Source organism: Sinohyriopsis cumingii, chromosome 3 (genome assembly GCF_028554795.1).
Source record: "Sinohyriopsis cumingii isolate HCF-2022 chromosome 3, ASM2855479v2, whole genome shotgun sequence".
In the NCBI taxonomy this organism is placed as follows: domain Eukaryota; kingdom Metazoa; phylum Mollusca; class Bivalvia; order Unionida; family Unionidae; genus Sinohyriopsis; species Sinohyriopsis cumingii.
In genome coordinates, this window is record NC_142963.1 from 72,829,297 (window position 1) to 72,846,946 (window position 17,650).

The 17,650-nt window shown below is 34.6% G+C and overlaps 1 protein-coding gene across 2 annotated transcripts in view; it reads left to right on the forward strand.

Annotated features, from left to right (window-relative positions):
- Positions 1-17,650, forward strand: part of LOC149803089 (prominin-1-A-like) — a 215,064-nt gene that overhangs the window by 133,302 nt on the left and 64,112 nt on the right. For both annotated transcript variants that reach the window (XM_089952675.1, XM_089952676.1), the window contains exons 19-21: positions 7,273-7,323; positions 10,546-10,626; positions 16,510-16,578. In XM_089952675.1, coding sequence (XP_089808801.1) covers positions 7,273-7,323; positions 10,546-10,626; positions 16,510-16,578 — 201 coding nt within the window. The remainder of the gene's footprint in view (positions 1-7,272; positions 7,324-10,545; positions 10,627-16,509; positions 16,579-17,650) is intronic.

Below are 17,650 nucleotides of genomic sequence, written 5' to 3' on the forward strand. Positions count from 1 at the left end.
GTTATTGATTACTGATACATGTATGATGAATTTATTCTGAATAAATCAGTCACACAAAGAAACTGTCTTGGATGGCAAACCTAAATGAGCATTGAGGGTTCAGATTATGTAAGAAAGATTAAACCTGTAATTACAATTAAAATTTGTAGAGATTTCAGTCACGGATTTAATGGTAACCAGACTTGTTAATGATAATGAAGCTTTACAGTTTGCTTCATTTGGCCTATAACGTGTTCCTTGGGCAGAAGATGTTTCATCTAATAAGTTCATATTTCATCAGTTGTGGTTCAGAGGGGCCCAAAATGATTAATTTACGTTATTCCTCAGCTTATAAATTCTAAGCCAATCTTTCTTCATCAACACAGACACTGTACACTTAACATACTAGACAGATGCAGTAAGAGAAAAGAACAAGGGGGCCAAAGAAAAGATGTAGAACCTCATTGCACGTCTGCATCAACAGTAACCACATATTTTGCCCACAAAGTTTTGGTAAAAGCCTACAGGCTGTTTAAGAGCTGAACTTCGGTTTCATATGTTACAAAATTTGGTCCTGTATGAATGGAATGGAATGATAAAAACAGTCAAACACTTGAAATATATTTTGTGGTTTGAGGTCATCATGGCATAAGTTTGTACCATACATTTTTAGCATTATGTTTATTTTACAAGTTTTAAAATTATTTTGTCATCAATATATAAACAGTCATAAATTAAATGGTCATTTATAACTTTAAGTATTCACAGACATATTGCTTGGGAAAATGGTTGCACATGTTTGAATGTCACAGTGACCTCCTTTTAGGTGTTGCCTGCAAAGCAACCATTTCGTGATAACCATATGACAATTTAAATTGATTGGCATTGTCTTCCGGGGCCCTGAGTGTCCGAGTGGTCTAAAGCGCTCTCCATTACGGATCACTGCCATCTCACCTCTGTCTGCGTGGGTTTGAGTCTAGGATTCAGCTAATGTGGGTATGTGAGAAAGCTTGCCAGTAGCTTCTCGTGGGTCAGTGGTTCTTCTTGGGGTTTTCCCGGGTTCTTCCTCCACCATTATTACTGGTCGCCATGCATAGCCTATCGTGTCATGAAAAATGGCGTTAAACCCCACAACAACAACAGCATTGTTTCCAGGGTCTATTCTTGATTGGGCAACTGTGGGATTCATGATAAAGTAAAATACTACCACAAATTAACCAAATGCATGAAAATCTTTATTGCAGGCCTAACTTTTATGTCTTCCTTAAATTCCTCATATATTCAGGAAAAATCTCTCTTTTTCAAGGGGGGTGAGGCATAATTTCTCCCTTTAATTTTTGTTGGTATAATAGACCCTGCATGATTCCTGAGAATCACATTATTTAACCAATGTAGGTCATTACTATAACAGACAAGGGTAGCATAATGTTGTTTTTTAGTTATAGATTCAGGCAGATAATAAGAACCCTCATTGCTCATTTAGGTTTGCCATCCAAAATAAATTCATTATACATGTATCAGTAATCAATAACACAACTGACATAGACTTGTTATTCTTTCTTTTTTAATATCAAGGATCACAAATCATGTAGAAAAATATCACACAACACTGATCTTAACATGGGCTTCACCCATGCATTATTTTGGAATTACAAATATCTAGCAGCTTGTAAAGTTGAACAATACTGAGTGACCGACACTCAAGTTCAATAACAAATTGACTCTGTGATATTTATCAATGAATCAACTAAATACTTCTCCCTTAGAGTGAATTTCAGGTAAATAACCCATTACACTCAACATGATAAACATGTAACTTCGCTTATTGACTTGGGTGTTTCCTCATAAATAAATTCTGAGTTTAAATTAATTATTATAGGATTCACCTACTAACTTTTGAACACACCCACTGGAAGTCCCCGTCTAACCTCGAACAGCTGATCCCCAACTGTTTATAACAATATCACAGTATATGTCATATGTAAATCAACTGGGTTGGGAGCAAATAAGTTTCACTGGCTGCCAAGTAGGGAGCTTCATATACACGAAATTGACCATTTCCTTTCATTAAACAATAATTGTGATCTAGTAATATAAATGAACAAAACAAATATAACTACAAAAGTTCTCATGGTATAGCTTTTTAACAATACTAATTTTTGAAATTTTCCTGTCAAATAAATAATAAATAAAATAGATTATTTTATAGCGCCTTATCCCTCCCTCAGTAGCCAAGTAACAACTGAGAAACGAAAAAGGTATCACAAAGAGTCTGCAGTGCTTGAACTTCTCATAATCATTAAATACACAAATGAATCATGAAATCTGAGCAACTAAGTTTGAAGATTCTTTGTATCTGTCAGGTAAATATGATCATGAAAAGAGTAATAATTAGCTACTGCTGTTGGTCATTGAAACATTTGGTTTAAATTCCCATAACTTACACTAGTCTACAAATATCTGACAGTCATATATACACCCCAACCTAATCTGTACACTCTACCTCATTTGTGTTTGATTGTTAAAAGATTGTGATGAAGACAACCAATGTAAATATCACAGTTTATGCATAACATAATAATTTTATAGACACCTAACATGGCATGTCATCACAATTATGACCTACTTTTATGTTCTAGTTAATTGTGCTGTTTCTGTGTGGCATTGACCCTTTCTCAGTCATCTCTGCATTCTTAACAGTGAATTATGACGAGTATATGCATCCAGTGGAGTAAAATGGGTTACCGTGATTTATATTTTTATGTTTAAAAAGCATTTTTGCTGTTGACATTTAAATCCTTTTTTCATGTGCCTGCTGCATGATCAGCTTCAAGCCTCATTTAAATTAGTAGTCAAGGAATGAATCTTTAGAATTTAACAATACGGTCTTAAGCTGTGACAGCGATCATCATGACTTTTCATGCTCCACATTCAGTTTTGTAGTTGGAACTTGCATCAGATTTTCACCAACTTTATGCGCAGTGATGTATGCCTCGTTACTAACTGGATATATCTCTCCCCTGTTATTAGATGGCACAGTAGTATGAGCCCATAATTACCATCCATATTATATACTGAACCGCAGTATGGCAAGATTGATAGAAAATTCTATGAAGGAGGGGGGGATAAACAAATCACCATTCAGGCTTATAATTTTATTTTATGTAAGTATAATAATAAAATTTCACATTTGCATGGTATTTTATAAAATAATAATGTTTCAAACAAGAACTAAAGGTTCAATACTCAGATTGATGTTGTTTTCTTTCAACACATGTAGTCTTATATTGGATAGACAAGATTAGGTACAGTGGTTTTAACATGAAAATTTAAGATGATGGACTCGAAAAATTCTAAATTTTAATTAATATTTTTAAATGTATTTTGTAATTTGCATACTTTTGGTCACTGGGTTCATGGTAGTACAGCATTGCATCTGGACTCGTTTTATGATAAGGACATTAGAGCAAGGGAGAGCTATGATATGCTAAAAACATTATAGACACTAGATAGTTCCAATGTTAAGACAACACAGAACTTCCTAAATCAGACATGGCAAGTAGACAGAACAAACACTTTTTAATATTCCAAAAAGTGACAATTTCTCCTTAGGTTTTCAGTAAGCGGTTTAATTTATCTTATTCAAACACATACATGAGCACCCATAAAAGCAATATATTTTCTTACTTTTGACACATGATTCATGAATGAGAAATGTTGCAGAAATTTATAATCTGTTCATCACAAAGTTAGTTTTGTTCCATAACATATATTTAGGACACTTTGGTGCATTGTTATCTTTTCTGAAAGATTCACCTAAGAAATTTAATTTGTTCTAGTTATTTGTGCCATGTTACAAGCTCCCACACAACGCTCTACAGTGAAACCGGTCTTAAAAGACCACCTGTCTTGAGAGACCATTTTCTCAGTGCACAAAATGACTGATTATGTAGAATTATGACCTGTTATTAGAGACCACCTGCCTTGAGAGACCATAATTTCTTTTGGCAGAAAGGGTGGTCTTTCAAAACAGGTTCTACTGTACCTGGAAAACTTCCAGAGATGTATCTTTATACACTTTACAGGGCCTCCCTTGTAAATTTTCTTTGCTCCATGAAATTTGCCAAATTACAAAAGTTGGAGTCATTTTTCAACCAAAGGAGCTATTTTATGCTATGTTGAAGGGACTTAGATATATGCATAATATTATATTAGCCCTATTTTTAATCTTTATAAACATATAAAACAGTTTTTACATTTTTTACTACATTTCAAAGCACAAGAATAATCTATAATAAATATAACAATACTATTATATAGACGTAAAGTTCAATGTAGAGCATATGAAAAGCAAGAAGGAATAAGAATGTTTCTTTATAACTGATAATACAAAATACTGCATCGTCTTTATGAACAATGTCACTGACACTTCATCAGTATCCGCCTCAAATTTGTTCCCAGACCATATCTTAAAAGCCTTCCTGAAATCAAAATTCTCAACACTTGACACATCAATAGAAATTCTCATAAAATTTTTCAGAGTAGATATACCCATAGAATTTTGTAAGTTTGCTTTGATCAGATTCTGGAACCTGAAACCCCTATCACAGTCTGCAGTAGAAATAGGGGCAACACGTAACCTGGTAGCTGCCTCAGATGCAGCTGGATATAAATCTTTGTTTTTCAGAGCTAGATTAGCCATATTCTTTGTGCTTGATACAGATATGTTTTAGTAAGTAATTTTTTAATTTTTCATTGATATAAGTGACTTGGGTCATTTACAGTCGATTCACATCTTTGTAGCAGCATCCTGTTTACTCAGTTAAGTTCAAACCACAAAAACGTGTTATCTAAGTAAATAATCCGTAAAATACTAAATTGTCCCAAGTGCATCTCACACTCAACAGTATGCAATAAACACAAATTAACAACACATGCAAATGACACCGAATCTTTTTGTTGACATGTTGAACAATAGAGTATATCCCCTGTCATTCCTTATTTCCTACTAATCACATTCAGTTGCTTCTCAAAACCGACTGACAGCTTGCAGTTAACTGCAATCATGTTCAAATAATGTCTTATTCTTCACCTACCAACATGATCCACTGACTGCCACTGTTAGTGAAAAAAGGCATTAAGTGGCTTAAGTTGCTCATATCAGTGAAAAATAAAAAATTCACTTAGTCAAAATATGTTGCCAGCAACTTTCGCCAGTCAGTAAAAAATTGTGCCACTTTCAAAATTCTTTAGCATTTGGCAACAAATGCGAAGCATAGCGGAGGCCCTGCTTTGTGCTGCATTGTCCATGAAGCATTAGTGTCATTATCAGAAGCAAGAAGTAAGTTTTGAAAAAAAGCACTCAGATTTCAAATGGTATCATTTCCACATGAACACACTGATATAGCAAAAATCAAAATCCCACCAAACTGATTTGAAAAAGGCAATGATAGTGTGTTACCTTCTTTAATTAGGTAGCATAAACCTAATAAAGATTCATCTGTAGTCACATTTGGTGTGACCTTTGAGGTATTAAGCTATAATGGATGCATCAACAAATTTAATCACACAGTAGACAAACCTTGTCCCTCTCAGGAAATTTACATTTTACCTCCAAATTACTTCAATGATGTTGCTTTGAAAAAGACTTGTTTTCTTTGGGAATTCTTCAGTATTCAGAATGACAAGAGTTTCCCCTCATTGGGAGAATGTAGAATGGATAAATGTAGTTAAGTTTAGATAAAACTTACAAAAGAATATTGACTGCAAGAAACACATCTAAAAATAGCTCTTTTCATTATTTGTTATTGATGTAACCATGGTAATAGAATGGTTTAAGATTCTTTTCACAATGATTGATATTTCATTGATCTAGCAAACCGCTCCAGTGGCCTAGTGATTAGAGCATCTGCCTCAGATGCAGGAGGTCATGGGTTCAATACCCGGCCGAGTCATACCAAAGACTTACAAAAATGGTACTAACAGCTGCCTCGCTTGGCGCTCAGCAATAAGAGGTTAATATTAGGACTAATCGGCCTGGTGTCAGGCTAATGTGACAGGGTGGGACATCATGCTACATGTCTGTGGCATGATGCCCCAGTGCTAGATATCACTATGAACTGCCACACTGCAGACATCGTAGCAATATGACTGAAAAATTGTTAAAGCTACATTAAAAATCCAAATCACACACACAAACACTCTTTGATCTAGATGTATTTACAAGTTAAATTTTATACGAGGTAAAAATGATACTAAACATCCACAGTTACCTTAGATGTCCTAACTTATGAAACTTAAAAAATGACAAACACATGCCATTTTATCTAAAGTTGCTAATATTATATTTTTCTGATGTTTGATTACCTTGAACACTCAAAGAGCTGACTTCTCAAAATACCTCACTTTTTGGCAGTTTTAGAGAAATTATTCATACATAGGGCAGAGAAAAAAGTAAATTGCATATCTACAGCAAATATAAATCATGCTTACAAAATTTCAACAATATCCTGCTGGCAATTTAGGATAAGTGGTGAAAAGCAGCTGGATTCTCAGATTGTTCAACAGCATTTCAAGAAATTTATGTATAAATGGTCCAAAGGAAAAACTCTTAATGCACAGTTACATCAAACACATATTTAGCCTTCAGATTTTCAGTAAAATCCTATAAGTTGTGTGGGAAAGGTGAGATGACAAGCTTTATCATGGACATATATATTGATAAACAGAAAGACAATCATATGGACAAATGGAGCGACATGCACACAAGGGCACCAACAGTATCTCCACTCATTGCTGAAGTGCAAAGATAATATTATAATGATTGGAAAATAACACAGATTTTCCCCCGTTGTAGCGATTCAAGTCTTTTTATATCATTTAGAGACCTAAGAAAGTTCATAAACTTAGATGAGTTGATGATCAGCAGTTTGGGTCATATTTCACAACATATTTTTCTGGCCCAAGATCGACTTAGAATATCTTAATGGCTTGATCCTTTTTTTAATTTCAATTATATTACCTACAAAGCATCGTTATTAGCAAGATCTTAAAGGGTACCAGTTTCATTAATGATTTTGACCTTATTTTCCAGAGTTATTGCTTTTCATTACGTCAGTACTACACCCAGTTCCCAGTACTCCAACACATTAGTGGTAACTTTTTTATCATTGAGATGGTAACTAATTATCTAATTGCATCCGTGATAAATTCTTAGATGACTAGGAATCACTTCCATAATGCTTAAAAACACATTTGATGCAGTGCTTAATTGTCTCTTTTTGTTTTTTGAAGGATTCACTAGGAAGATCGATCAGAAGCCTTCAAGAAAAGAGTAATTTAACGGTGAGTATGATAACGATGCCATCAGAATAGTGTGTACAGTTGGGGTAATGCTGTAAAAGTGCGATGAGGATGATCTGAGTATGTGTTGTTGTTTTTTTTAAATTGCAGTTTATGATGTTATATATAGTGCAATTATTTTAATTAGACTGCACCTATCACCTGAGTGGTTAGAGCATCCTCCCTGGATGCAAGTGGTCAAAGGTTCACAACCTGGCCGAGTCATACCAAATACTTATAAAAATGTTAATTGCAGCTGCCTTGCTTGTGGTTGTTCTGACATCAAGTTGGTCTAATTCATTTTTTAAAAATTCAAGACTTATTTTAGGTATTTTGAAGCACTCTTCTTTCATAAGTTTTGAAGAAATATGCTCATTTAATTCATCACTGAAGAATCTTTAATGAGCTATAAGATCCACAAGTTTTCAATGATATTCACAAAGTAATCATGGAGTGTATTTGCAATTTCAAATGGCTCTTGCTTGATTTTTGTCACTCATACATGTAAATGGCAGGTTATTGATAGATTTGCCTCTCAAACCATTGTAGGTTTTCCAGAGTTTGCTAGGGCTTTTTTTTGTAATACTAACTGATATTTGAGTGAATAGGAAGTTTTCTTTTCCTTTTGAATCATTGACTCGACTCTGTTTCTCCATAATCTGTAATTGTCAATATCCTTTAATTTATTAAATCTATCCCTTGTCTTAATAGCATTCATTATATCATCTGTAATCCAATTTGGTTGATTGTGTTGCTTGACACTCGTGAAATTAATTGGATCATGAGTGCTCAGGGTGTCAGTAAACATATCTGTCCAGATGTCAACAGCATTTGATGGGTCATCAAAACATTCAACTACTGACCCAGGGATATCTTTCACTTCTTTAAGGAATGCTTGTGAATTGTATCTTTTCATTATTTGATACTTGATATATTTGTGATGATAAGTTTTACTTTCCTGACTTAATTTTCGTGTACAGCATTTAGGATAAGGATTACTTATGGAATATTGGGAAACTGCAGTTTCTATTATATTGTCAGTGTTGTTAGTTTAGACGTGATCAATTAGTGTTTCAGATACCTCTGTTATCTTAGTGGGTACATGAACTAGCTGCTGATAATTCAGGAAATTCATGGTTTTAATTCAACTTCGATTGGTGTCATAAAGGAAATTGTAATTGTAGTCACCAACTTAATTGACACGCAATCAAAATAGTGTGTCATGATGATATAGAATATTTTGAAGTTTCTGGAAAGATGTGGTTGTCACATTTATGATCCCATATTCATTGCCATTTTTCCTAATACTGGATATTTGAGCGGAACATTTTGCAGTGTTTTGCCTTATGCCCATATTGTAGACAGTCATGACACTGTATTTTGGTTGTGTGTCTGCATGATTGCATATTGTAGACAGTCATGACACTGTATTTTGGTTGTGTGTCTGCATGATTGCATATTGTAGACAGTCATGACACTGTATTTTGGTTGTGTGTCTGCATGATTGCATATTGTAGACAGTCATGACACTGTATTTTGGTTGTGTGTCTGCATGATTGCATATTGTAGACAGTCATGACACTGTATTTTGGTTGTGTGTCTGCAGGATTGCATATTGTAGACAGTCATGACACTGTATTTTGGTTGTGTGTCTGCATGATTGCATATTGTAGACAGTCATGACACTGTATTTTGGTTGTGTGTCTGCATGATTGCATATTGTAGACAGTCATGACACTATTTTGTGTTGTGTCTGCATGATTGCATGTTGTAGACAGTCATGACACTATTTTGGTTGCGTGTCTGCATGATTGCATATTGTAGACAGTCATGACACTGTATTTTGGTTGTGTGTCTGCATGATTGCATATTGTAGACAGTCATGACACTATTTTTTTTGTGTGTCTGCATGATTGCATATTGTAGACAGTCATGACACTATTTTGGTTGCGTGTCTGCATGATTGCATATTGTAGACAGTCATGACACACTATTTTGGTTGCGTGTCTGCATGATTGCATATTGTAGACAGTCATGACACACCATTTTGGTTGCATGTCTGCATGATTGCATATTGTAGACAGTCATGACACTGTATTTTGGTTGTGTGTCTGCATGATTGCACATTGTAGACAGTCATGACACTATTTTGGTCGTGTGTCTGCATGATTGCATATTGTAGACAGTCATGACACTGTATTTTGGTTGTGTGTCTGCATGATTGCACATTGTAGACAGTCATGACACTGTATTTTGGTTGTGTGTCTGCATGATTGCATATTGTAGACAGTCATGACACTGTATTGCAAAAAGGGTATAGAATTAGATGAATTGACTGCATGCTTTTCATGTGAAACATCTCGTGTAGTGGCTAATCAAGGTAGTTATTGATGCATAAACTATGTTCTGTCAGATAGCTGTCACTCCAAGATTACTCACAGCCTGTGACTCTCACCAAGTAAAATATGTTTTCTAGGGGTGGACAATGATAGCTTAGAGCAAATTTTAAGAATACTTTCTTTTTTTTTAATACTGTAAAAAATGGTGTTAGCATCTGGATTTTATCAGTTCATCACCTCTTATTTGATATTGATAAAAATGTTCTTTTTATTGTTGTATGTCTGTTATATCTTATGTTTCCTGTCACATAGGTATTTGGTTTTACCATTTGTCAGCACAGTTTGGTCATACCATACCTGCCATATTCCCAGACATTGTTAAGGGGTTTTGAGACTCAAAAAGTGTTTTGAGGTTCGGGGAGGGCAGTGCACGTGACCAAAAAAAAGATGTCACCCAGTTTAGAATAAACTAACTTTTCATTAAGTCTGATGAAAATTATAGGAAATTCAAAACCCCTTTATGGAAAACCATTGTCTGATACGGAAATGCATTGAGTCTTGAGAGAAGTCAGGAAAGTCCAAATTCTAGTAAATTTCTGTTCATTCTTGCTGATGTCTAGTACTACTACCAATGTATCAAATCAAGATAGAGTATATTTAAGATACCTTGACAATCAAAACTGAAAATTTAAGTTCTTTGAGGAAACAAATATGTTGTATGTTATTTCTTTTGTTTTTTTTCTGTTGACTAAAGTGCATACATCTCATAAAATCTAGGCAAATTATTGATATTTTGGGACAAGTGAAAAGGTAGGTGGGACAAGTGAATTTTCTGAAAGAAAATTTTATCAACCATTGGTACATATGGTATTTTCTTTCCTTCCAGACACAAACTAAAAATCTGATTGATGGTATACAAGGTGCACAGAATTACTTCAATGCAAATGCCACATCACTACTGAAGAAAGTAAGTACCTATTGTAATTGCACTGGTTCACAAATATACTCCATTACCAGGGTTGGATCTAGGACATGCAATCATACAAATCCCCCCCCCCCTTTAAGATTTCTTGCAATATTTTTAATCCTGTGTGAGCAGAATCATGCAAAAAATGATTGTGTGCATTTTTTCATGAAAAATGCATTATTTTATTTAAATTTCTTTTTTGCTGTAAAATTCCCGGTTCGCACTTTCAGTGTATATGTTGTGCTTGTATAGTTGTAAATATGTCACATATTTCTGTATGCCATGTGCTTAATTCTAATTGGTTAATAAGAACGGTCAGAAGAGCATGTTTGATACAGAGGCTGGCTTGGCAGGACAACATGTTATTAAAATAAAAAAATCAGTTAAAACTCGGACACTTTTTAATTATTTTAGCAGTAACTCTTCTAATAACAGTCAGTGTGCAGAAATTTCTGTCAATAGGCACAGTGACAGCATACAAACACATTCTCAAGCTAATCCCTTATCAGATGCTGCTAGTTGTTGTTGTTGTTATTATATGGTTTAACGCCATTTTTCAACACACGATAGGTTATACATGGCGGCCAGTATTAATGGTGGAGGAAGAACCCGGGAAAACCCCAGAAAGAACCACTGACCCATGAGAAGCTACTGGCAGGCTTTCTCACATACCCACATTGGCTGATTCCGAGACTCAAACCCACGAAGACAGAGGTGAGATGGCAGTGATCCGTAACAGAAAGCGCTTTAAACCACTTGGCCACTCGAGGCCCCGATGATGCTAGTGATGATGTGCTTAAAGATAGTGGTGATGAAACTAAGGGTCCACCTAACGCCATGAAAAAAGTACTCTTTTAATTCAGACTGGAAACAAAATTGACCATGGCTGGAAATAAATAAAACAAATGAGATGTTTTGCAGATGGTGTGTAAAAACTGGCCAAAAAAAGTCTTTTACACATGGAAATGTGTAAAAACTGGAAAAAAATTTCTTTCACACTTGGAAATGCTAATTTCAGGACATCATCCCTTGACAGACATGTTGAATTACCAGCTCACAAACAGGCGATTCAGGATTTGAAACTAAGTGAAAATCTTAAAACTACATACATGGCAGCTATCAGCAAGAAATGTGAATCACTTATTCATGCTATGTCAGTTGCCTATTTCTGGGCAAAGGAGAATATTGCTTCTCTAGAATATGGCTCACTGTTGGATTTTGTTGACTTTCTGGGTGTTGATGTTGGCAAATGCAACATATTCATCAAAGGTTTCTGTAGAGGAATTTCAGGTAAGTTATTCTATTTTGTTTACATTTTTTCTATTGAAATTTAGATGGAAAAATGGTATATACTAACAAGCAACCAAAACATGATCAGTTAGGTTTCAATCAGTGCATATCTTGAGGAATCCCTTTGTTACTAAAAATAGCACCAAGCATCGTGATCAGCCAATGAAATTGCATTTGGTAGCGCGTTGTCATAACTTGCAGCAAATGACATTGACCCTGATCTGCTTATATCACAACTGTGCATATGTAGATATGTTGTATATAATACCAAATTTTTTTGTTTTTAAAACATCGTATACAGACAGGCATAATCACTTCCTTCATTACTATAATTGAATGACTTTAATTAACAGAGAGAGAGAGAGAGAGAGACTGTAGTGCCATATATTTTTAACATTTAAACACCTTGATGGGATTTTTTAAAACAAGGACCGAATTATCACACGGCAGCATCCTTAGACACTCCATGGTCTTAGGTTAAGGTTCTTGCAGAATTCTTAAAACAAGGACCGAATTATCACACAGCAACATCCTTAGATACTCCATGGTCTCAGGTTAAGGTTCTTGCAGAATTTTCATCTGATTTTGGTCACTTTACTTTGAGTTTTTTAAAATATATTTGTTTTACATTTCTCAAATACTTATAATAATAATAAAATAATAATAATGATAATAAAATACTTGTATACTTTGGTTTATCATCGAGCTTTATTTTGTTCCAAGATTGCATAGCAACAGTGATAGAATCTGAGTTAATGGAAAAAGTATGATGTAGTCCATTCATTAGCATCCTAATTGTTGAGAGTACAGACATTTTAAATACCAAGAAGCTGGTCATTTATGCCAGAATCATTGAACCAACCATGTTTGTTTCTACAACTCATTTTCTTGATATTGTGTCAGTGGGAGGCCAATCACACACTGCTGAAGTTCTTTTCAAAGAAGTTGTCCAGTTCTTGGAAAAGGAGGAGATTCCTCTTGAAAAAGTTGTTGGTTTTGGCAGAGTTAGTGCATCAGTGATGACAGGTTGCAAAAGTGGTGTAGCAGTACGGTTCAAGGAGAAAAGCCCTCACTTGATCAGCATTCATTGTATGGCTTATAGATTGAATTTGTTACCTCTCATGCATCGGAAAACATTCCGTACCTCAAGGAAACCTTTGAAGGCACAGTTACAGACCTGTACTATTTTTTAATAAATCTGCCAACAGAACAGCTGAATTGAAGGAAAACCAGAATGTTCTGAACAGTCCTCAACTGAAAGTCAGAGAGGTGCATGCAGTTAGATGGCTGACATTTTATGATGCACTATATGCAGTTTTTCACAGCTCTCATGAATTATTTCAAAAAGAAGAACAAGACAAAAGAGTGTCAAGACTTGTTGAATAAACTCATAGACTACAGATTTGTGGCATGCATAAATATTATGATGGATATCATACCTCACTTAGCACAGTTAAATAATTTATGCTTTTACAGAAATCTGACCTGCATATATTAGCACTTGATATTTTGAATTTTACCTTACAGAAAGCAGACATGGGGAAAATCCTATCACCAGACCTGTATGTCTGAAAAATTGAAATCATCTAAGGATGGAGACAGAACTAAAATCACTTACAGTGGTGTTGAACACAAGTTACAAGGAGCACATTTTAAAAAGTTTCAAATGATGTGTCTCACTTTTGCCATGAGTTTGTTACAAATTTGCAGGTGGAGATGGCTGCAAGATTTCCAAAGAGCAGCACACAAGTGGTAACAGCATTTGAGGTTCTTGGTCTACGTAACCTCACATTCCTATCTTCTGAAGAACAAAAAATGTATGGTTATGACCAGATAAAGATTCTCTGATCATTTTGTCAGGAGAAGAAATCAAAGAAGCTATTGTCTCCCATAATGTGACCCAAAACATGTTTTGACAGAGTGGTCTCTTACTAAAACTATCATTAAAAAAGAAATGTACCCTAGAGACAAAATGTGTGGACTCACAGATTATACATCAACATCATGCAGACACATTTCCAAATCTTCTTCATTAGCATCATTGGTCATTGTTATGCCATACCAAACTGCTCACTGTGAGAGAGGATTCAGCAATCAAAATCAAACCAAAACTGCAGGAAGAAGCCGTCTAGAAGAAAGGGTTCTCAACAGACTCATGATCATTTCAATTGAAGGACCTCCTCTGAACAAGGCATTGGTAGAGTGGAGTTTAAGAAGGACAGGAGGCTATTTAGGAAATAGTGATCATATTTGCGGAATAATGCAGTCGCAATTACAGTCAGTCTGGATGCAGATGTATATATGTTTCCGTTTAGAGTTAACTGTTATAGAAACTGTATATATACTTTCCCTAATTCATTTTGAGCTTTGGACTTTAACTTAAAAAATATTTTTTCTCATCCCTGACAGGAAAATTTGTGCTTTTCTGATCTTTCTTAGTATGAATTTGTAACCAGTCAGAATTGAGCATGTGATACACAGGAAGTACATGACACTGTTTTTTAAGATTGGCCAGAGGAGTGACACTATTTGCAGTCCATGGTTTGATTCTTTAATGGTTAGTGTGTAGATAGAATATTGTTATTAGAAAACATAAGACTTTGATTTCGGTTTTAAGTGTTATACCATAATATACAGAAGACATGATATTACATTTAATGCACTTATTGTACTTGTTATTGCTCTTTTTGAATACGTTGAGTTTTTTTTTTTTACATCATACTGGATACAAACCCCCCAATGGCTACGTTGGCCCCCCCCTTTTTTTTTTTCTTCTTCAGATTCAGTGGGGGCAAGTACCCACATTTATCAGATCCTAGATGCAATGCTGCATTACTCCAAATATTTTTGGCAAGAAAGCACAAATTTATACATCCAGCCATTAAAACATAGCATGTCACATTGCATGGATTGTTTAAATCTGGCAAGTCACGTGACTTGAAACTACATTTGACCAGGATAACAGTTCATATGTTGGATACTGTGTGCTTGATATTCTTCATGAGGGTACATCAGTCACTTTCATGGATTTCATAGTTGCTACAAACTTCCAATTTTAAAATGTAACAAACTATGATCCATCTCAGAAGACACTCAGACTATCACATCAGAGACATATAAATCAGTACCAGAGAAAATTACATTATGCACCCATAGAGCTTTCTTCATTCTTATTTTTCTTTAAAGTGGATCCTTTTATTTTGGTATTTAAAAATACAAGATTCCCATCATGCCATTCAACCCATGATATATTCCTATGTAAATCATGCTGGCAGAAAGAAAAGTTTGCATTTTCTGACCCAAAGCAATATATTTAAACTGAACTACCTTGTGGGCATGGAAAATATTTTTTGCCAAAGGATATGGATTCCCCACAATTGGCTTCTCAATGAAATTATGTGCCATGTACTAACTTTTCAGCAGTTTTGAAATACATGTGGTCTCATGCTGTCTGACTTGATGTTATGTTCAGGTACAGAAAAACATTAATAGTAATTTATTAGAACAGATTAGATAATCCCAGTCCCATTGTTGCTACTTTTTATGATAAGCATATAGGAATATGACTCAGATTGAGGTGAACTTACATCATGGGGATCAGGAGTGAATTAGGTCTTTTAGCTTTGATTCAGAAGCAAGACAGGTATATGATAAAAAGAAAAATGTTCTTTTCAATTATTAATGCTGGATATATTTTATCTTGTGGTATCACATGATGAAATATATCAACTATCAATGCAAGAAAAGAAATGAATATGAAACATTTCTATAACAGACACTCAAAGGGCCGTACAGGTTTGTCCTTTGTTGACAAGTTTCTGTATTAGAGCCCTACATGTTGAAGTGTGTACTCTGTAGGAATCACCTCTTACATCTATCTATATGTGTCTATCCATTCATACTTGTAACCAGCACAGTTAAGTTACCCATGATTTTTAAGGAATCCTCATTTCATGTCAATTATAATGGAGTTATTGCCCTTTTATCATCAATATTACATCTCTGCTATTGAACAGATGCATGTAAGAAGCGTCAGCTCTGAAACCATTTTTTATTTTCTCATTCTGTATAGTGTGTACATTGTCTTATAGACCTGGATATGACTTTTGTTTTGTTTCATCATGTCTTCTCATTTTTGGATAGAGTTATGGCCCTTGACAATTAACTGATTATCTTAACATCAGATGTTGCTTGTAATAACATAATTCAGCAACCCCTTGACATAATTTGATGCCATTTGGTAAGTGAATTGCCCATTGCATTTAGATAGTGCTTTTAAAGGTTTCATCTTGCAGATCCAATTTTGGTGGAGTTACTGCTCTTTTTCCAAAATCAAATTTTCACTGCAATCATTTAACCAGCATAGATCATTAACCATTTTGCATATTTTTATGCAGTTTGGTGTCTACAATGTCCCAAGACCTAGATGTACCTTTTGGGGTTGTTTTTTTCATCATCTCCATTTTTTAAACAGTTACAACCCTGGTTACCACTCATCCAAATTTAGTTTATGCAACAGCATAAATTTACTAAGCTTGGATTTCATCCTAATTAGTAAACATTATTTAAAGAAGATTTCATGTTCTTTTACAGGCTTTGAATGAGACAGTGAATACAATTCTTAAAATTATCAACTCAACAGTCAGCGACACCATATATGCGGTAAAAATCTTACAACTTCTATTGGTTTATTGCAATTTTCTGTCTTGCTTGGTTTGTTTACAGAGTTTAGAAAATTTACATCCAAGATAATGTTTCTGTCTTGAATATCAGATTTCTTCTAATTTTTGTGATTCAGAAGTTGAAAACACAAAGCAAATGTTTATAAAGATAGATGTTTATTTTTGGCCAGTATTTTTGAAACCCACTTGAGACTGGTTTGCATGCTTTTTTCCAGAATAATCTATTCTCAGAAATTCAGACATGCTAAGTTTCCACATTCATAATTTATCTCTACAGTTGATATCGTTTTAAACAGATTTGTAAAGTCCACAGATAATGTCCAGCTGAAGGACTTTACTGCCACATGCATCCCAAAGTCTGTTCGGTTCTAAATAAAATGGTGCCCCAAGGATATCCCATATAGCTGTCATGACAATCATTTTGAAAATCTTTTTTCTTTGAAACTTGATAATAACATTATGCTCTTGATAAGGTACGGTATCTAACTTTAGATAATATATAACCTTCATAATTCATATGTTGGATATTTTCTGTGAATAACAGCTATTAAAGTTATTCAAGGATATAACAATTTTTTTGAACTTTAATGCTTTCACATTTATCCAATGTTTGCAAATTTCATTGTGTTGCAACTCATTTTATTGAATATGTAATTATTATAAATGGATATAATGTGTTCTTGTTGAAGTAAAGAATGATACATATTGTAAATTTGCTTTTATTTCTATAGCATCAGATAAAGTCATTACATTACAGGGATGGCGCTGGGCTTTGCCAATGTCACAAATTGCAATTTTTTCCCCGTAGTGATGACAAAATGTACCCCCTGGCGATTTTTTGGGTGACAACATTTTTGGCTGTTAAAAATTGTATATACAGTCTTGGGTTTGGAGTGGAGAAATTAAAAGGTACCATGACAGGAAGCCGCAAACTTGGATATAAAATGCACTGGAATCTATTGTTACATAAACAAATCCTTTGTTCATATTGACAAACCCATCTTTACAGTGCATTGTTGTATCATAATCCGCTTATGCTGATGTCCGGCCTT